Genomic DNA, 15793 nt, shown 5'->3' with positions numbered 1-15793 from the left:
ATTTGTGTTGTCATTAAAGAGATGTTTAAAGCATCTGTCCAAAATTAAGTAAACATTGTGAAAAACCAAATTGCTTTTTTTAATACCTTGTTAAATGTGTTACATAAGTTTGTACACAAGTGTGTTGTGTACAAAGTAATGGGGTGTTCGATATACATAGCATTAGTGATAGTAAATAAAGCTGCTATAATATAACATATAATAATACAATTTTTTTTTTATCTTTAGATGGAGATTTTGTATTGATAAATATGAAAATTTCGGTGTAGTTGCGGTTATCGATGGAAATAAGTTGCTATTAACTGATTTCAAGCAGAATATTATACCCCCACCAAAGTGCAATAGAATACTGCAATTAGATAAAAACATTAATGCGTGTACAATAATTCTAGTAGATCAAAAACTATTATTATGCGTTTATGACGTCAATGAAGATATGACTATATTTAATTCAAATATTTCGAAACCACTAAATTTTGATGAGCATTCAAAATATATTGCATCTCCAGAATTATGTGGTCCACCTGCAGTATGGGGGAACTTCTTATTCCTCGGTGATGGTACAATAGTAACAAATAAGTCATATAATTCCCAATCAGTTATGCAGCTTATGAAGCTCGATAGTGTACTTACCCAATATATACCCTTAAGCAAATTTGTATTATCTGCAAAAATATATTCAATGGCTGATGCTGGAAATAAAATACTGCTTGCTCAAGCAGATAATGCAGAAATATTTAAATTTATAATAACTAAAGAAAACACAATAGAATTTGTGCAGGCAAATAAGCAGTCAGGTCCAGTAGTGGATCAACTCATCGTAGGTGGATCAAGGAATAATAGCATCAATACTACAATTGCATGGAAAACAAATCATAATCTTTTTATTAATGAAGAGCTTTATTTTAATGACGTTACTTCGTGTTGTGTCATTGACAATTATTTAATTTTTACCAAATTAACCACAATGTATTTCTGGCATTTAAAGCAGAAAAAAACTATTGCTGAACGTAAAATTGAACGTGGAAGTAAAATAATAACCACTGTCTTTGACAGTGGACGCGTGGTTCTACAGTTGCCACGTGGAAACATAGAAACCGTTGTCCCACGTATACTATCTTTAGGCATAGTGTCTAAAACTTTAAACCAATTGAGCTATAAGAATGCTATGGAAATAGTACGGAAAGAGCGCATTAATTTGAATATTATTTCCGATAATAACATTGAATTGTTTTTAAATAATTTGGAGTTATTTTTGAACCAGATTGACAATCCAGACTGGTTGTGTTTGTTCTTAAATGATTTAAAAAATGAAGTAAGTATACAAAATATGTATGCAATTATACATTAATAATATAATAAAATTGTATTACAGGACTTCACCAAAACCGTGTACAAATTTTATTATTTCAACGCTCAACAAATGTATCCAGAAAACTTCCAAATAGAAAAGAAAGTAGTAAATATATGCGAGAAATTGCTTAGTCTAATGGAGGAAAGTAAGAACAAAGCATTTTTTTTGCCTATACTGAGTGCATATGTAAAAATTGGAAAGGTGGAGAAAGCTTTAGCTCAGGTTTGGAAACAAAAATATATTGAAAATTTAAATACAGACACTGCTGATAGTTTAGCTGATAAGGGTTTACAGCATTTAATACAAATCGTAAATGTTGATGAACTAAGCGATATAGCACTTGGAACATACGACATTGGTTTAGTAGTTTATGTACTTCAAAAGTCACACAGTGATCCTAAAGAATTTTTGCCATTTTTCAATGAATTAAAAAGTTACGACACAAATTATCGTTGTTATAAAATTGATGAGCATCTGAAACGCTATCAAAAGGCATTGAAAGGTATAACAGCATGTGGTGAAGCAAAGCTTGATGAAGCATTGGAGTTCATTAAAAAACACAACTTATATGCTCTTGCCCTTAAGTATTATGAAGCTCATCCAAACTGCTATAAAAGTACTTGCCTAGCTTTTGGAGATTATTTAAGGACGAATAATAAATTGAAAGATGCTAGCATTATGTACGAACGTGGAGATAGTAATATGCAAGCTTTTTTGAGTGCAAAAAATATTTTGGATTGTGGACGTGTATTGTTCTTAGCTAAAAAAAATGGAGCAGATATAGCAACTGTTGCACTGTAAGTTTTGGTTAATATTTTATATATAAAACTAAATGAGCTTTAAATTTATTGCAACTATTTCTTACTATTGCTATGAAATATTAATATTTTTAAAGGGCGTAGATAAAAATTGATTGTCAAAATCTCAATTTCTTTTATAATGATATTTTGTTTTGTTCTAATATTATATGATCATTTTATAAGCGTCGATATTGTAACACAAAAATTAATAATTATTCATAATAAATTTTTCTTATTAAACTCAGCCCGAAATCAAAAGTGTTGACACACTTCAACGTACTTAGGACTATGTCTCAACACATATTTTTGAAAAACTCCAAATAAAGGCAAAGTAGTTTCCTGGCTACAATATTTGTATAATATAGCATATAATGTTGTGTATGTGCTAATTTAATTTAACAAGATCAATTATTATGTTTTCTTATAAATTTTTATAAGGTTGCTAGGCGGTTGGTAGGGTGTCAATTTTTAATATATATCAATATGTAATATCTTTAGAATAATTCATTCTCATACCTTAAGTCGCTTTAAATTTTTTTAACCAAATGAATTTTTCATCATTTTTGTAGAGAATCTCAAAAAAATTTTTTCCATTTTTTTATTTGTCAAATTTTTTGCATATATTTTTTGCAGAAGGATTTTTTTTCTATCACGAAGTATATTTACGTCGGTCTCTGAAACCTCTTTTTTTCCCACAAAAAAAAAATTACAAATTCACTAGGGCACATGAGTAATAATAAATAATTAAATTAAATGGATTAGAACTAATATATATATAAATACATATTTTTAAAATATATATGTAATATATAGAATATAAAATGTATAGTACTAATATATAGAAGGTTATTTGACTGAAAGTTTTTTTTATTTACTCTTCTTTGATACATTTAATTTTGGTGTCAGATCCTTCATTATGTTAAAAATATATCCATCATCCATATGAAATTTTTTTCATTTTTTGAATAAAAAAATTATCTCCTGGTTTTATGCCATTTGGGAAACACGCTGTTGTTGTCTCTTATTAGCCAGCAACTGAAAGACGCGTTACATAAAACTGCCTGAAAAAAATAAAAAGGATGACCGTCTTGCAAGGCTCTATTCTCCATCCACACGAAAAGTTTTTACGCTTTGCTTCATTGGTTGCCTACTTAGTTTCTGGTAAAACAAAATGTTAAATTAGTGGAACCAGATTCATTGCTGAATCAGGATTTGTCAATGACTATCTCAATAGACTACATTTGTTCTAAGCCAGACCTCGATCTAGGGCTCGGCTTTCTTATACCTAGTAGAGATGACTGAACTCTAGATAAGATAGTTTCTGTTAACACGACAGACATTTACACTGACAGATCCAAAATAAATAAAAGAGTCGGTAGTGGTATAGTTTTTTTTATAAATTTGATATTAGCATCTACGACTAATGGTGATTCAGTACGCAGTAAAATAGAATCTTCTCGGACATCCAAACTGCAACTAAATCTTGTAATCGCTGCAACTACATCATTAACAGTCCCTAACAAGTATACCAGGCTTCTCTTAATAATAACCTAGCTACGGCAATTTTAGATAAATGGCAGGTAAAAACTCTTTTCAGATGTCAAGATCGACCTGGTTCAAACTGGACAACCAACGTAATAGTTGGCTGTTTCAATTAAAGCATAACGTGACTAGTGTATCGCTGCCGCCAGGTCACTGTGATCTAAAGAGATATGCAATGAGACTGGGCCTATTCAACTGTTCTCAACCTTATGTGTCCATGATTGATTAGGAGAAGACTTGAAATCTTTAGGGCCGGTTTTCTTACCAACGTTATAGAGTTGTTATCCTGCAAAAGTAGGGATTTGGCCAAGCTTATAGACTTGTAAGGTTAGTTTACTTTCACTTGAATGTGGGACTTATGTCGTGCAGTCCTTTTGCCAGTCCTTCTAGGCTGCGTATAAACAACGTTAATCCCTGTATTCACAACGGGCTCAAGTGAGCACAACCACCACTCCAATCTAACCTAATTTAATCTATATGTGTTTGACTTTTTCGGCATGTGTGATTTTACTCAATATTACTTTCTGTTTATTTATTTTAGTTCGTTAGTTCCATTGCTAATGGAAAAAGGAAGATATGATGAAGCGTATGACTTACAAAAATCTTATGGTAATAATATTATTGATGGCGTTAAAATATTATTAAAAGGAAAGATTTACAATAAAGCCATTTGCGAGGTTCGCTTGTTCCAAGCTGATAACAATGATATTAATTTAATAGGTAAATAAAAACGATTGGATATTTTATATTGATACATAAAAATAACAAATATTTAAATGACAGATTCTTTGGTTTTACCCGAATTACTAACACATTTTCAATTATTGGAAGAAAAGTTATTAGAAGACAAAAAAACTTTTGAAAATTATAAGGAGCGTTTACTAGAAATACGTAAAAAAAAATTGAAACAGCAACTAGAGGGCGAAGATGCTGATGATGATAATATTGATGAATGCGATATTATTTCGGACACAACAAGTGTTTCACGTTTTACTAACTCTTCGCGTGGCACAGGGTAAATAAATGCATAAATGCATAAAATTTAACATATTTTTATAATTTCAACAACATTTATTAATTTGAAATAGCAAAACATTCCGCTCAAGCAAAAACCGTAGAAAACATGCAAAAAAAGTGCTCAGTCTAAAACCGGGTAATAAGTTCGAAGATATTGCATTGATCGATGCGCTTTATAATCTCACTATGAAGTTAGCTACGCACCAGCAAATCGTTCATGATACTTGTGGAGCATTAATTGAACTACAACAAGATACTGATGCATCAGCTTTGCAAGAACTATATAGAGAAATTTTAGTATTAATAAAAAATTCGTTAGACGAAATTTGGATACCGGAGTTAATGACCGCAAAACAGTTACCTACAGGCCTAAATATTGATTACGCAGAACTACAAAATGAACAACGTTATGCAATGATAGGTACGTTTGCCATCTGATAAAAACTATTTATTTTTCTAATTTACTTATTTGATTATAGAACCTGTTAAACGCTTCAAACCAGAATTAAAAATCTTTGATTGGGAGCATGAAATACTCCGTTTAAATCCTTAATCATGTGTAGTTAGTATTTAAGATTACTAATCATGAATTTAGTTAGTATTTTTTTATATGATAATTATATAAAAAGTAAAATGTGGAAAAGTAATTTCACTTTCTAACAATATTAATAAGTTATGCAAATTAAAAACAAATCATAGATAATGATGTGTTTCGTTTATGCTGGACATGCGATTTACTTTCACTAAAATAAATGAAATAATTAATTGTAACAAACAAATCTATATCAGCATAAAGTAATGGAAATTAACCAAGCGTTTAATATACTTACTTAAACATAATATTTATTAAACATGGGTCGAATTGTAAGAAACACAAGCAAAACAATTGCAGCAATATAGATAACAATTAATATAAAAAAGTTGTAAGTGTTTTTATAATAAGAGCTTCTTAACTGTGTTACATTTTTGGGGCGTATTAAAAAATAAAATATGTACATTAATTTTGCTGATTCAATTGAAAAATATACGCCTTTCAATATTTATTGATAAAATCAAAATCTCTTTAAATTTAATATAGCAATTCAATTTAATTTTTGACACTTACATACATATTACATAACTATAATAGTTATATATCACAATTTGATATAAAGAATATTTTTTTAAATTATATTTAATCTATTAAAGAAAAATATATATATTTGTAATTACATATTTTTTTACATTTTTTTACATTTTAAATAACGATTAAGCCAATTATGAATTATTGTTCAGAGTTTTAATATTACATGTATTAAGCAATGAAAAATAGCAACGATGCATTGATATGTACGCTTTACCCATTGCACATTGTCAACGAAGAATTAACTATAACATAAATATATTATTTTGGCAAGTCTGGGCAGGGTATTATGAGTAATAAATCGTACATTTTTGAATTAGAAGTTTAATAAATCTGGCTAATTAAGTATGGATTGAATGTTAGAACTGGAAAATAGAACATTTTTCTATTTTAGCATAGTTTTTTATTAAAAAAAACTAAAAAACAGAACTTCAACTTATAAATTTCTTCTTTTAATAATAGTTATTTAAAATTGCTTAATTGACTTTATTTAACAGATTACTACTAGTATTATTTTTAAAAAGAACTCCGTCTCTTTTATTTATGAGTATTTATTTCTACAAATTGGTTATATAGCCTTGTTAAAATAGTAAGTTGTTGTTGCTCTAACTCCTATCGGTGGGTCATAATTTTTATAATTAAAAAACAAAAAGATAAAAACTTAAGAGCGTTTGTACGATGAAGAATATGAAAACGAACGATTATATATTAAAGCTCAAAAGTAATTGGTCAATAATGCAATAGGCGCATAGTGGATGAAGGCTTTCTAGAGAACCTCTTCACAAATCGAACGTCAGTTCTTGTGTGAAGCCTTATGCTTATATCTGCAATCGATGCCTGATTTTTTTAGTTGATTCACTTCTGATGCATTTAGAAGTGTTATTAAGATGAACCATAAAGATTGTGAGTGTAAGAGAAGCAAACGGTTGACTTTTATTGAACAATCTGGTCATTTTGAGTAAAAATAATGTAAAATAATTCAAACATACAAGGAAGTTAGGCTGTTTACTAAAGGACAACTTAGTTTTACTAAGTATGATTTGAGAGCGTCTGGTATATTTACTTTAATTCCTATGTCAACAGCACCTGGGAAATTTGATGACACTACTACTCACGGGCTATCGTTTGTTAACTGTATTTAAATTAATTATTTTATATCCTGCAAGCCATATCATTTGTTTACGACTTTAAAATTTACATTTGATAATACCACCATGTCATTCGTTAAGATATATCTGTAGGCCTATATTCCCAAATAAATGAAGTATTGGGAATATAGGTCCAATTAACTAATTAATGATAAATAAACTATTGAATGACTAAATAAATAAGAGTTATTTTGAATTTTTTCTCATTTCAATGAAAAATCATGGAATTGCAAAATATCTATTAAGTTTATAACCACTAATCATATGCTTAGCTTACTATTTCACTTAAAAAGTTATGTATCATCGATTTACTTCCAATTTCAGTTTTAGAAGAACTATATCTTTTTTAGCAGATACATTCTTTTATCCGAATCCTAGTTCGATTTTTAAATATAAAACTGTTTTATAGATAATAAATATGATTTATTTCTTAAAATATTCCGACATCTATCTTGTAACGATCCATAAATAGCATCTCGAATTAATGAGAGGATAATAAATATGATAAAGATAATAAAAATGATTTGTTTCTTGAAATATTCTCACATCAATCTAGTAACGATTTATAAATGGCGTCTTGAATTAACGAGACGAGTTAGTCATGATAAGTATATATTTGTGATCCTTAATGGTATTCAGAAAATACATTAAATATGTCTGAAAAGGACATTTCTTATCTGATAGGTAAAGGTGGTACAAATTTTGATTTTTTGTGTCATGGGGAGAGATGTGGATATTTCTAAAACTGTTTATATTTATTCGTTTTTATTATTTATCGTTATACAGTAAAAAAAGACATTTTCCAAATACAAGAATATTTATCAAAAAATTTTAGTTTAAAATGGTTACAGACTCCTCGGGAAGGTATGCAGATCTGAGGTCAATTATTGCTTAGTTTGATGAAGTGATAAACAATAATCCATTCAAGGCGTAGAGTTGATGTAGGGGTAATGAAGAAACCGCGCAGTTAATAGAGAGTAAAAATGCTCAAGTGCAATGACTCAACTAATAATAAAATTATTCTCCTTTTGTAGTATTAACAAAAAGTTATTCAAATGATTTAACATATTTCTAAAATAATTTTAAATATTTAACAGCTATTAAAATGTATTATATTTATTTTTAAAATATAAATTTTTATTTTATTTTTATTTTTTTTAAATTATTATGAATATGAATATAATTATGAATATGAAACAAATTAAATATAACATAAAATATGGGAAGTGAGACAAATGCATATAAACAAATTAATGTCACAGGACAAGTTAATTTTGAACTTATTTGCATTTAACTTATATTTGTTTATAATAATTAATACAATTTTGTTTTCATTATTCTAACATTTTAATTGTTTGTAAATTAATTAATTTGAAAAATGAAATTCTCTCATTCACTTTTTGTCCACACTCACTATTATCTTTCAAATAGCGCTTAATTTATGTATGCAGCAACAACTGCATTTGCATATTTTTAAACAGCAACAAACTGTTGCAAATACATTGTGATTAACTATTCACCACACACCCAATCGCATAGCACAACGCAAACACTGTGGTAAACATTTGTTCACCACATCATACTGGTTTTGTGTGCATAAATTTTTTATTCATTCGAGTTTTGAGTTTTATACGGTTCGGAGGTGTGCGAGCGTCTGATAAATAAAAAAATACTGGAGTAAACAGCAATGCCAGCAGTGTAAACAAGAATGTTTTTAAATAATTAGAATAAATAAACTTCTAATATGAAATTTTGAATCGAACTTTTTATATAAAAAAGTTTACATATAATATTTTGCAATCACTACAATTGAAAACGTAAATGAAGTCAAGAAATTTTATTGCACACCAAAACGGATTGATGCATTTAAAAAAAGAAATATTTTACCAAATTAAATCAAACAAATAATCAAGTTAAAAAACAAGTATTTAGTATTTAATTCAAATTAATTTGAAAAATAATAAATTTTATTAAAAAGTCATGTTATTGAGTCTAAAATTGTGCATGTGTGAACCGATCAACGTTGTTGAATTTTAAATGTTTTTCAGTGAAGATTTTTGAATTGTGTAAAAAGTAAATAATAAACGTGCTAATTAGGCAGAAATAATATTTTTTTCCATGCTTTAAAATTTAATTTAAAATAATTTAAAATTTTTTAATAATAATATTCATTTTTTATGTATCGATAATTTTTTATTGTCTGCAATTAATATTTTGAGAAAGTCCAATAAATGGCGCAAACGGTATAAAAGGCAAATAAATACAAGATCAACAAAAGTTTACAATTTGCAATAATAACAACAATAATAAAGGTATTTAAATTTATAATTTTATTGTTAAATTAATAAAAAGTTTTTACTTTTACTTTAATATGTCCTCATTTGTTAATTGTAATGTTATGTAATCATTAAAAAATATCTGTATCAAAAAATTGTAATAAATTTCTTGATGGCATTAATTTGTAGACGATCCAATAGTCGGTTGAGTGTGGAACAGAGCAAAGGATTTTTTTTGTTTCTGAATGGCTTAAACTGGCCACTAAAGAGAGCCTGCATTTAAGTTTGACTAGAGTTATACATTTTTCCAATTAAATTATTTTCATTAGTTTTAACAGTGTTTTGTTTAATTTTTTTTACATTATATTCTTCTACTTTAAAACTATAACCGTTTTCTAGTTTGGAATAACCAACGAAAAGAAAACGGAGTTAGTGCTTATGGCAATACACATTCCAATATTTTATACAACGTTTTTAATAATGCTATAAATTGTTTTATTCGTTTACGAACTTTATTTTTATTAATTATAATTTTATTTTTATACTTCAAAAAAAAAAAATTTTAAAAAAAAATTTTGTTTATATCAAAACATGTTAATAGCAAAAGAAATGATATTCTTTTTTGTTCATTTCTATAAGACTATCAGCAATATTTTCACCCACAACTCAATTGTTAAGAATTTGATAAAACAATTTTCCATTCTAAAAACTTGAATCGGCTATTGAAAATCAGTGGCAAAACTGTTCGTATTAATTTTACAATAACAATAACAATAACATAAAACGTGAGGTGTAAGTCAAACTTTGAACAATACAAAAACAACAACAAAAATCTTGCAAAACGACTTTCAACATCGCTGGCATTTCAATAAGTCTTTTTTTTGTTTTTGTTTTTGTTTTGTTTGCTGACTTGTTTTCCTGTACTGGATCAAACAACAACAATTTTAACAATAACAAAGCTGTTTCTTAATGTTAAAACAGGATTGCCAAGACATTTAAATAATATTGGTAAAATGTTTACTGTACCTTTTGTAAAACGAACATTAGATGATTGACAGGGAATTCGATTGAACAAAAAAAAAAAGAATCTTGTTTCTATTGAACGAAGGGAACAAATTCAGCTTATAACTGACTATAACTAAAATTATTTAATATTAGAAAAGTAGTAACAATTAATTTTTTGTTTTTAATTTAAAACTATAAACTATAATCTAATTGATTCAGTACATTTCATATAATCAAAATGATGATGATATATTTCTTTTCTCCTAAGTGGATCATAAAGCCTCAGATATATACATATATCTGAGAGATAGAGCCTAAGACCAACATATTAGATTACAACTACTAATATTAAAGCTTTGTTTATTTTATTATTTATATCTTTCCGCTTTACCGTTCTTTTTTTTTATGGATCTATTAATCTTTCAGCATTGAATAGTTGTTTGTCAGACATATATTTCTTAAATATTTAGGAAAATGTGTTTGTACACTGACTTTACATAGCTATTTCACTTGTTTATAGCAACTTGTTTGGGAGATATTTGCATTAGAATAATTTTATTTATCGCTTTATTTAACCTCTCTCATAAACATTTACATTACATTACTCTTTTATGTATTGAAACTGTTATCAAAATTACATTATTATAAGAAGAGCAAATACATTACATTAGGTTCCCAAGAAATTAGAACTGACCCATTGTGTTACTGTTGAAAAAAATTTTGAAATACGGCGGAATTTATATACTCCCATATGTATACCTATATAGTAAAACACTTCATTCGTCAAATCTACAACTGATTGGTTTTGTTGAATAATATAATTTAAAATAAATTTAAAGATCGCTAAAATAACATCAATGTATACTATTCCTTCAAGATTTTTAATGCTAGATCTCTTTTTAAAAAGATCTTCTTTTAAATTTTATATTATTGTGCTTTAAATCCGAAATTAACCGGATGGATTTTTAAACAGTTTAATTTAGAGATTACGTACATCGTATTCAAATTTAGGGAGAAAAACTTTTAAAAAACATTCCATACCGATTTAACAGATATTTATGTACTCAACAGATCCTCGGACTATTTTAATTACGTACACCCAACAGATTAATATATTAACCCACTAAATCAGCCTTTAAGATTATTAACTTAAAAAGATGTACATATAAGGACATCATATGACCTATATGAAATCGTGATTAAAAGTACATATATGTATATAATAAAATATGTTTTAATCAGTATGTGTAAAATGACATATTTAAAAAGGCGTATTCCTAAAAAAGAATAAAAACAAATATTCGACTATTTAGATTTAGATTTGACTAAATTGTTTAACTGTGATACCCATTCCAAGTAGCAAACCTTTGTATTTTTTTTTTTTCAACTAAATATAAATGTAAACATTTGAGATGTGTTACACTCTGTCATAGTATCAACAACTATTCGTTATATATAATCATACATAAAAAAGCTTAATTCAAGTTAAACAAATATATTTCTTATTTAAAATTCAAACGATATAAATATATCGAATACTTGTGTTATGTGTTATACTTGTGTTATGAAATATATCTCCGAGACCTTCATTCATATAAATATCAAAAAGTAATAATAATAATTTCAAAGTTTTAAAAATAGTGTCCAATATTAGCTGTATAACTACTATCTGATATATAACATATAACACCTGATCTTACTTATAACATTAATTAGTTGTTTGTGAGTCTTAGTTTCTGCCACTATCTCTTTCTAGACTACGCGGACAGTTATTTAAGTTAACCTTTGTATATATTGCTATCAGTTATATATTTAAACTAGTAATATATAACAAATTGAGATATTATTACTTTTTGAAATATGTGCTCAAGATCTTACTTATAACATTAATTAGTTTTTTGGAGTCTTAGTTTGTGCCACTATATCTTTCTAGACTACGCGGATAGTTATTTAAGTTAACCTTTGTATATATTACTATCAGTTATATATTTAAACTAGTAATATATAACAAATTGAAATATTATTAATTTTTGAAATATGTGCTTAAGATGGGTATATTGATTTACCATATTGTAATGCATTAAGAAAATAATTTTGTTTATATTTCTCATTAAATTCATTCTTTGCCTAAATCAATTAGGCCTGACCTAATTGCCTCATTCAATACGATAAATATAAAATTTACGATCAATATAAAACTACTTAGGTATATTATAATAAATGCTATTTATTATTTATTACTATTTATTATTTTATATACGCTTCCGTTTTAATGTACTATTACTTGTATCAGATCCAGATAAAATACAATTTTTGTGAAGATGGTAAGCCTGGCTTTTCGCATATTTATTCTATACAAAGAGCTAAAATACATAAATTATCGTGACTCACCCGACCGTTCTACCTGTACTATTGCGTTTAATTGTTTTTCTTTTGAAATATTTTTATAAGCTGTTTTCTTGGTTTTGTTTTAATATAAAATTCAAAAATATGCTCTCTTGACCATTAATGCTTGAGTCTTTACCTTGATCCCCAATCAGCGCAAATTGAAACCCCTCAACTACCAGTTTTCAGCAAATGAACTGAGCAACTCTTCAAATCACATAAAACGTCCGTGTTTATGTTATAAACTATTTGATTTTGAGTAGCCAAAAATTATGAGAAATAAATTGTCGAGCAGCTTAAGATTCACGTTAATATTTTTTTAATGTATTTTTTATATCTTTTCGTAATATTTACAAAAAAAATATGTACGTGTTTTATTTTGGAACAATTCTAGACTCTTAACGGATTGGAACTCCCTTATAAATTCTTTAAATTTATTGTTACTGATTTCACGAATTCACAGGTAGTCGAAATTTTAAAAAATTTTGGGTGATTTAAAAATTTAAAGATATTCTGAAAATATTTAACAATAGTCACATACATTAAATGAATAATCAATTCTTTATCAATTAAATTATCTGGACATTTTTGTAAAAATTTAGTTCCGGAAACTTAGTTATTAGTTTAGAATTTTATTCAAAATATCGGGTGCTTTTACAGATATTCAACTCCAATCTTTAATTTTGTAAAATTTCAGATTTTGTTTGTTAATTTAAACTTTTCCTTTTAGAGTACTCAAATCAACAGCGATAATTGTTAGATAAAATCTTTTCGTACCTAATTTGAGTTGAGAATGATGCCACAAAAATGAGTTTTAATTGCGAAATGACCATTAACCGCAAAAAGTTTTTAAAAGATAAATATGATTGCAACACAAATAACCGCAAGATCTCATTTAGTTAAGAAGAAAAAAAAAGATAAATGAGCGAAAAAACAATATGGAAATGACAAAAAACGTTTATTTCTATAGGTCAGGTCTGCAGTTCTTTTGAGTCACCTCAATATTTTTTTCACTTTTAAGTAAAAAAAATAAACTTTATAAAAAAAAAATATGTGTGTAGTTAGATTCATTAGTGCAAATGAAGCTTTAAAAGTTAAGGTTTTACAAGTTTAAAAATGTTAAATTTTCAGTTAAATAATCATAATTATTTAGTTTTTTATTAAAAAAAAGAAATTCTTTAAAAAATTTGTTTTTCTAATATAAAAATATTGATTTGAAAAGGAAATTGTTTTTGAAAGGAAATAATTTTTAACTTTTCAACTTAAATAATTATTACTTTCTGTATAAAAAGGTTTCAAAAATTAAAAAATACAGCACAAAAAAAAATAGGAAACAAAATTTATTTTGTTTCCTTCAAGCCAACTCTAGATTCCATTCTCCATAGATTTTTCATACTCTGTTCAAACCGTTAATATGCTGTTATGGCCACAATTTACTCCAAATTAATTGGTAAATTTAAATTTAATTTTATTTTTTATTTAAATTTAATTAATAAATTTAGATTCACGAATAGAAAAATGTGAAGGTCCCAAATCCCTTATAGTAAAGTAGTACAATGTTACCAACTTAAAGAAAAAACATTGTAATGATACACATGGTACAAAAAATGTAATTCCAATAGATTTACTTTGTAAATACAAAATCCGACAAATATGTTGTATATATATATTCTAACATTTTTGAGTAAAAGTTTAATGAGCATAAAATTGAAATTGGAAGCAATTAAGGATAATTTGTAGTTTCAAAATGAACGAGTTTATTGTCTTCAGCATAATTGAAGGAAATGAATAGATAAATATGTTTTTATTTTTAGTTCTGTGCAATTTTCTTGGTTTGCAATTGCCAATTAGTGTTTCAAATTGATTCAGTCATTGCAATGCAAAGACAAGAAAATTTTTTACTAAAATATTAACCGATCTTAAAAAACATGAGAATAAAACACTAGGATAGGATTTGGTAATTTGTCTAAATTATTAATACTGTTTTTAGGACATAATTCTGTTAAGTTGAGTTACAGTGGCAGACTTGCACACCAAAGCCATTTTAAGCACAAATAAGGTACCATTGTGATACGACAACTGGGACGTGACTAACATATGTCAATGATAAATTTTAGATTGTATTCATAGGAATAGAAAAGATATGTTGAACTTATTGGTATAAATAAAAGATTTATCGTGAAAAGTCATACTTTCATTGTTTAACGATGGTTTAACAATAAAGAGTATAGAATAGCTCTTAAAATAGAAGAGTTATGAAAACTGATATGTTAAAACCATTAGACTATGAAAAAACAAAAAAGTCGGTTCGGTCTGACAAAAGTCCAACCTAGTTTTTTAAATTAAACACCAAAAATGTACATATTTGAGAAACATTTTTTTCTTGGATTTATTAGATGGGGAGATATTCTAATAATTGACTTTAATAAATATTTGTGAGAATCCTGAAAGGGATTGCTCATATTGTGCAATTGTGATAAATATCGACTATTTAATGTGTCTAGTTTAAAAATATTGTTAAAGTTTCTTCACAATTTTTTATTCCTTAAATTTGGCTTTAAATAAGCGATAGGAATACGGATGCTTATATTAGTTAAAAATTTATTAGAAAATGTACTGCATACAAAATTAAAAGAATTTTTTAAAAGAATTTTTTAATTTTGTATGCAGTATTAATTAAGAAAAAATAAATAATGAAAATTATATATAAAAGGTGTATTTTCAATGGGCACCGGTTCAGAAATAAAATTAATATTCGAAAAGAAGTTCAAAAATGAAGAATTTTATAACTTAATTTTTTTTTATTTATTTAATCCTTTTATTCCTAGGTGGAACAGAGGGCCGTAACAAATAGTTTCCATTGAACTTTATCTAATGCAAGACGTTTTGTTCCACTCCAGCTCTTTCCAAGTATTGCGTGGACGCCCTGGTCTTTTAACTTACTTACTTTTTATTAACTTACTTTTAATCCATTTTTTTCGCGTAGATCTCGCAGTGTTTGTAAACAAACATAATCAATACTATTAGGCTCAGCCCATACGATAGTTTTATCGAAACTTTCAATAGCTTCGGTAGCTTTTGTTCGCTATGTAGAGTACTCATTTAGGAGTTCACAATATCGGGTGTGCATAATATCGGGTATT

The 15793-nt window shown here is 27.0% G+C and overlaps 2 protein-coding genes across 2 annotated transcripts in view; both read left to right on the top strand.

The window, feature by feature from the left end:
* Window positions 1-207: 207 nt before the first annotated feature.
* On the top strand, window positions 208-5736 carry LOC119681399 (putative elongator complex protein 1). The gene is made up of 6 exons (XM_038094576.1): window positions 208-1315; window positions 1376-2151; window positions 4238-4416; window positions 4480-4711; window positions 4785-5134; window positions 5193-5736. Exons 1-6 carry the CDS (start codon window positions 437-439, stop codon window positions 5264-5266), a joined length of 2490 nt encoding a protein of 829 aa, XP_037950504.1. The 5' UTR covers window positions 208-436; the 3' UTR covers window positions 5267-5736.
* Window positions 5737-9158: 3422 nt separating this feature from the next.
* The window catches only part of LOC119677725 (mucin-17), a 59240-nt gene continuing 52605 nt past the window's right edge, over window positions 9159-15793 (top strand). The window contains exon 1 of the mRNA XM_038089184.1: window positions 9159-9296. The gene's annotated coding sequence lies outside the window, so the exon portion shown is untranslated. The remainder of the gene's footprint in view (window positions 9297-15793) is intronic.

The sequence above is a fragment of the Teleopsis dalmanni genome, chromosome 2 (assembly GCF_002237135.1).
Source record: "Teleopsis dalmanni isolate 2A chromosome 2, ASM223713v2, whole genome shotgun sequence".
NCBI lineage: Eukaryota > Metazoa > Arthropoda > Insecta > Diptera > Diopsidae > Teleopsis > Teleopsis dalmanni.
Note: the sequence above shows the minus strand (reverse complement) of the source record. Positions and strands in the feature narration are given on the sequence as shown.

What these genes read in the sequence shown, in the direction of transcription:
- LOC119681399 (XM_038094576.1), top strand. Translation starts at nt 437, where the DNA reads ATGACTATATTTAATTCAAATATTTCGAAACCACTAAATTTTGATGAG. An exon ending in AACTCTTCGCGTGGCACAGG is followed by an intron (nt 4,712 to 4,784) that starts GTAAATAAATGC and finishes AATTTGAAATAG; the next exon opens with CAAAACATTCCGCTCAAGCA. An exon ending in ACAACGTTATGCAATGATAG is followed by an intron (nt 5,135 to 5,192) that starts GTACGTTTGCCA and finishes ATTTGATTATAG; the next exon opens with AACCTGTTAAACGCTTCAAA.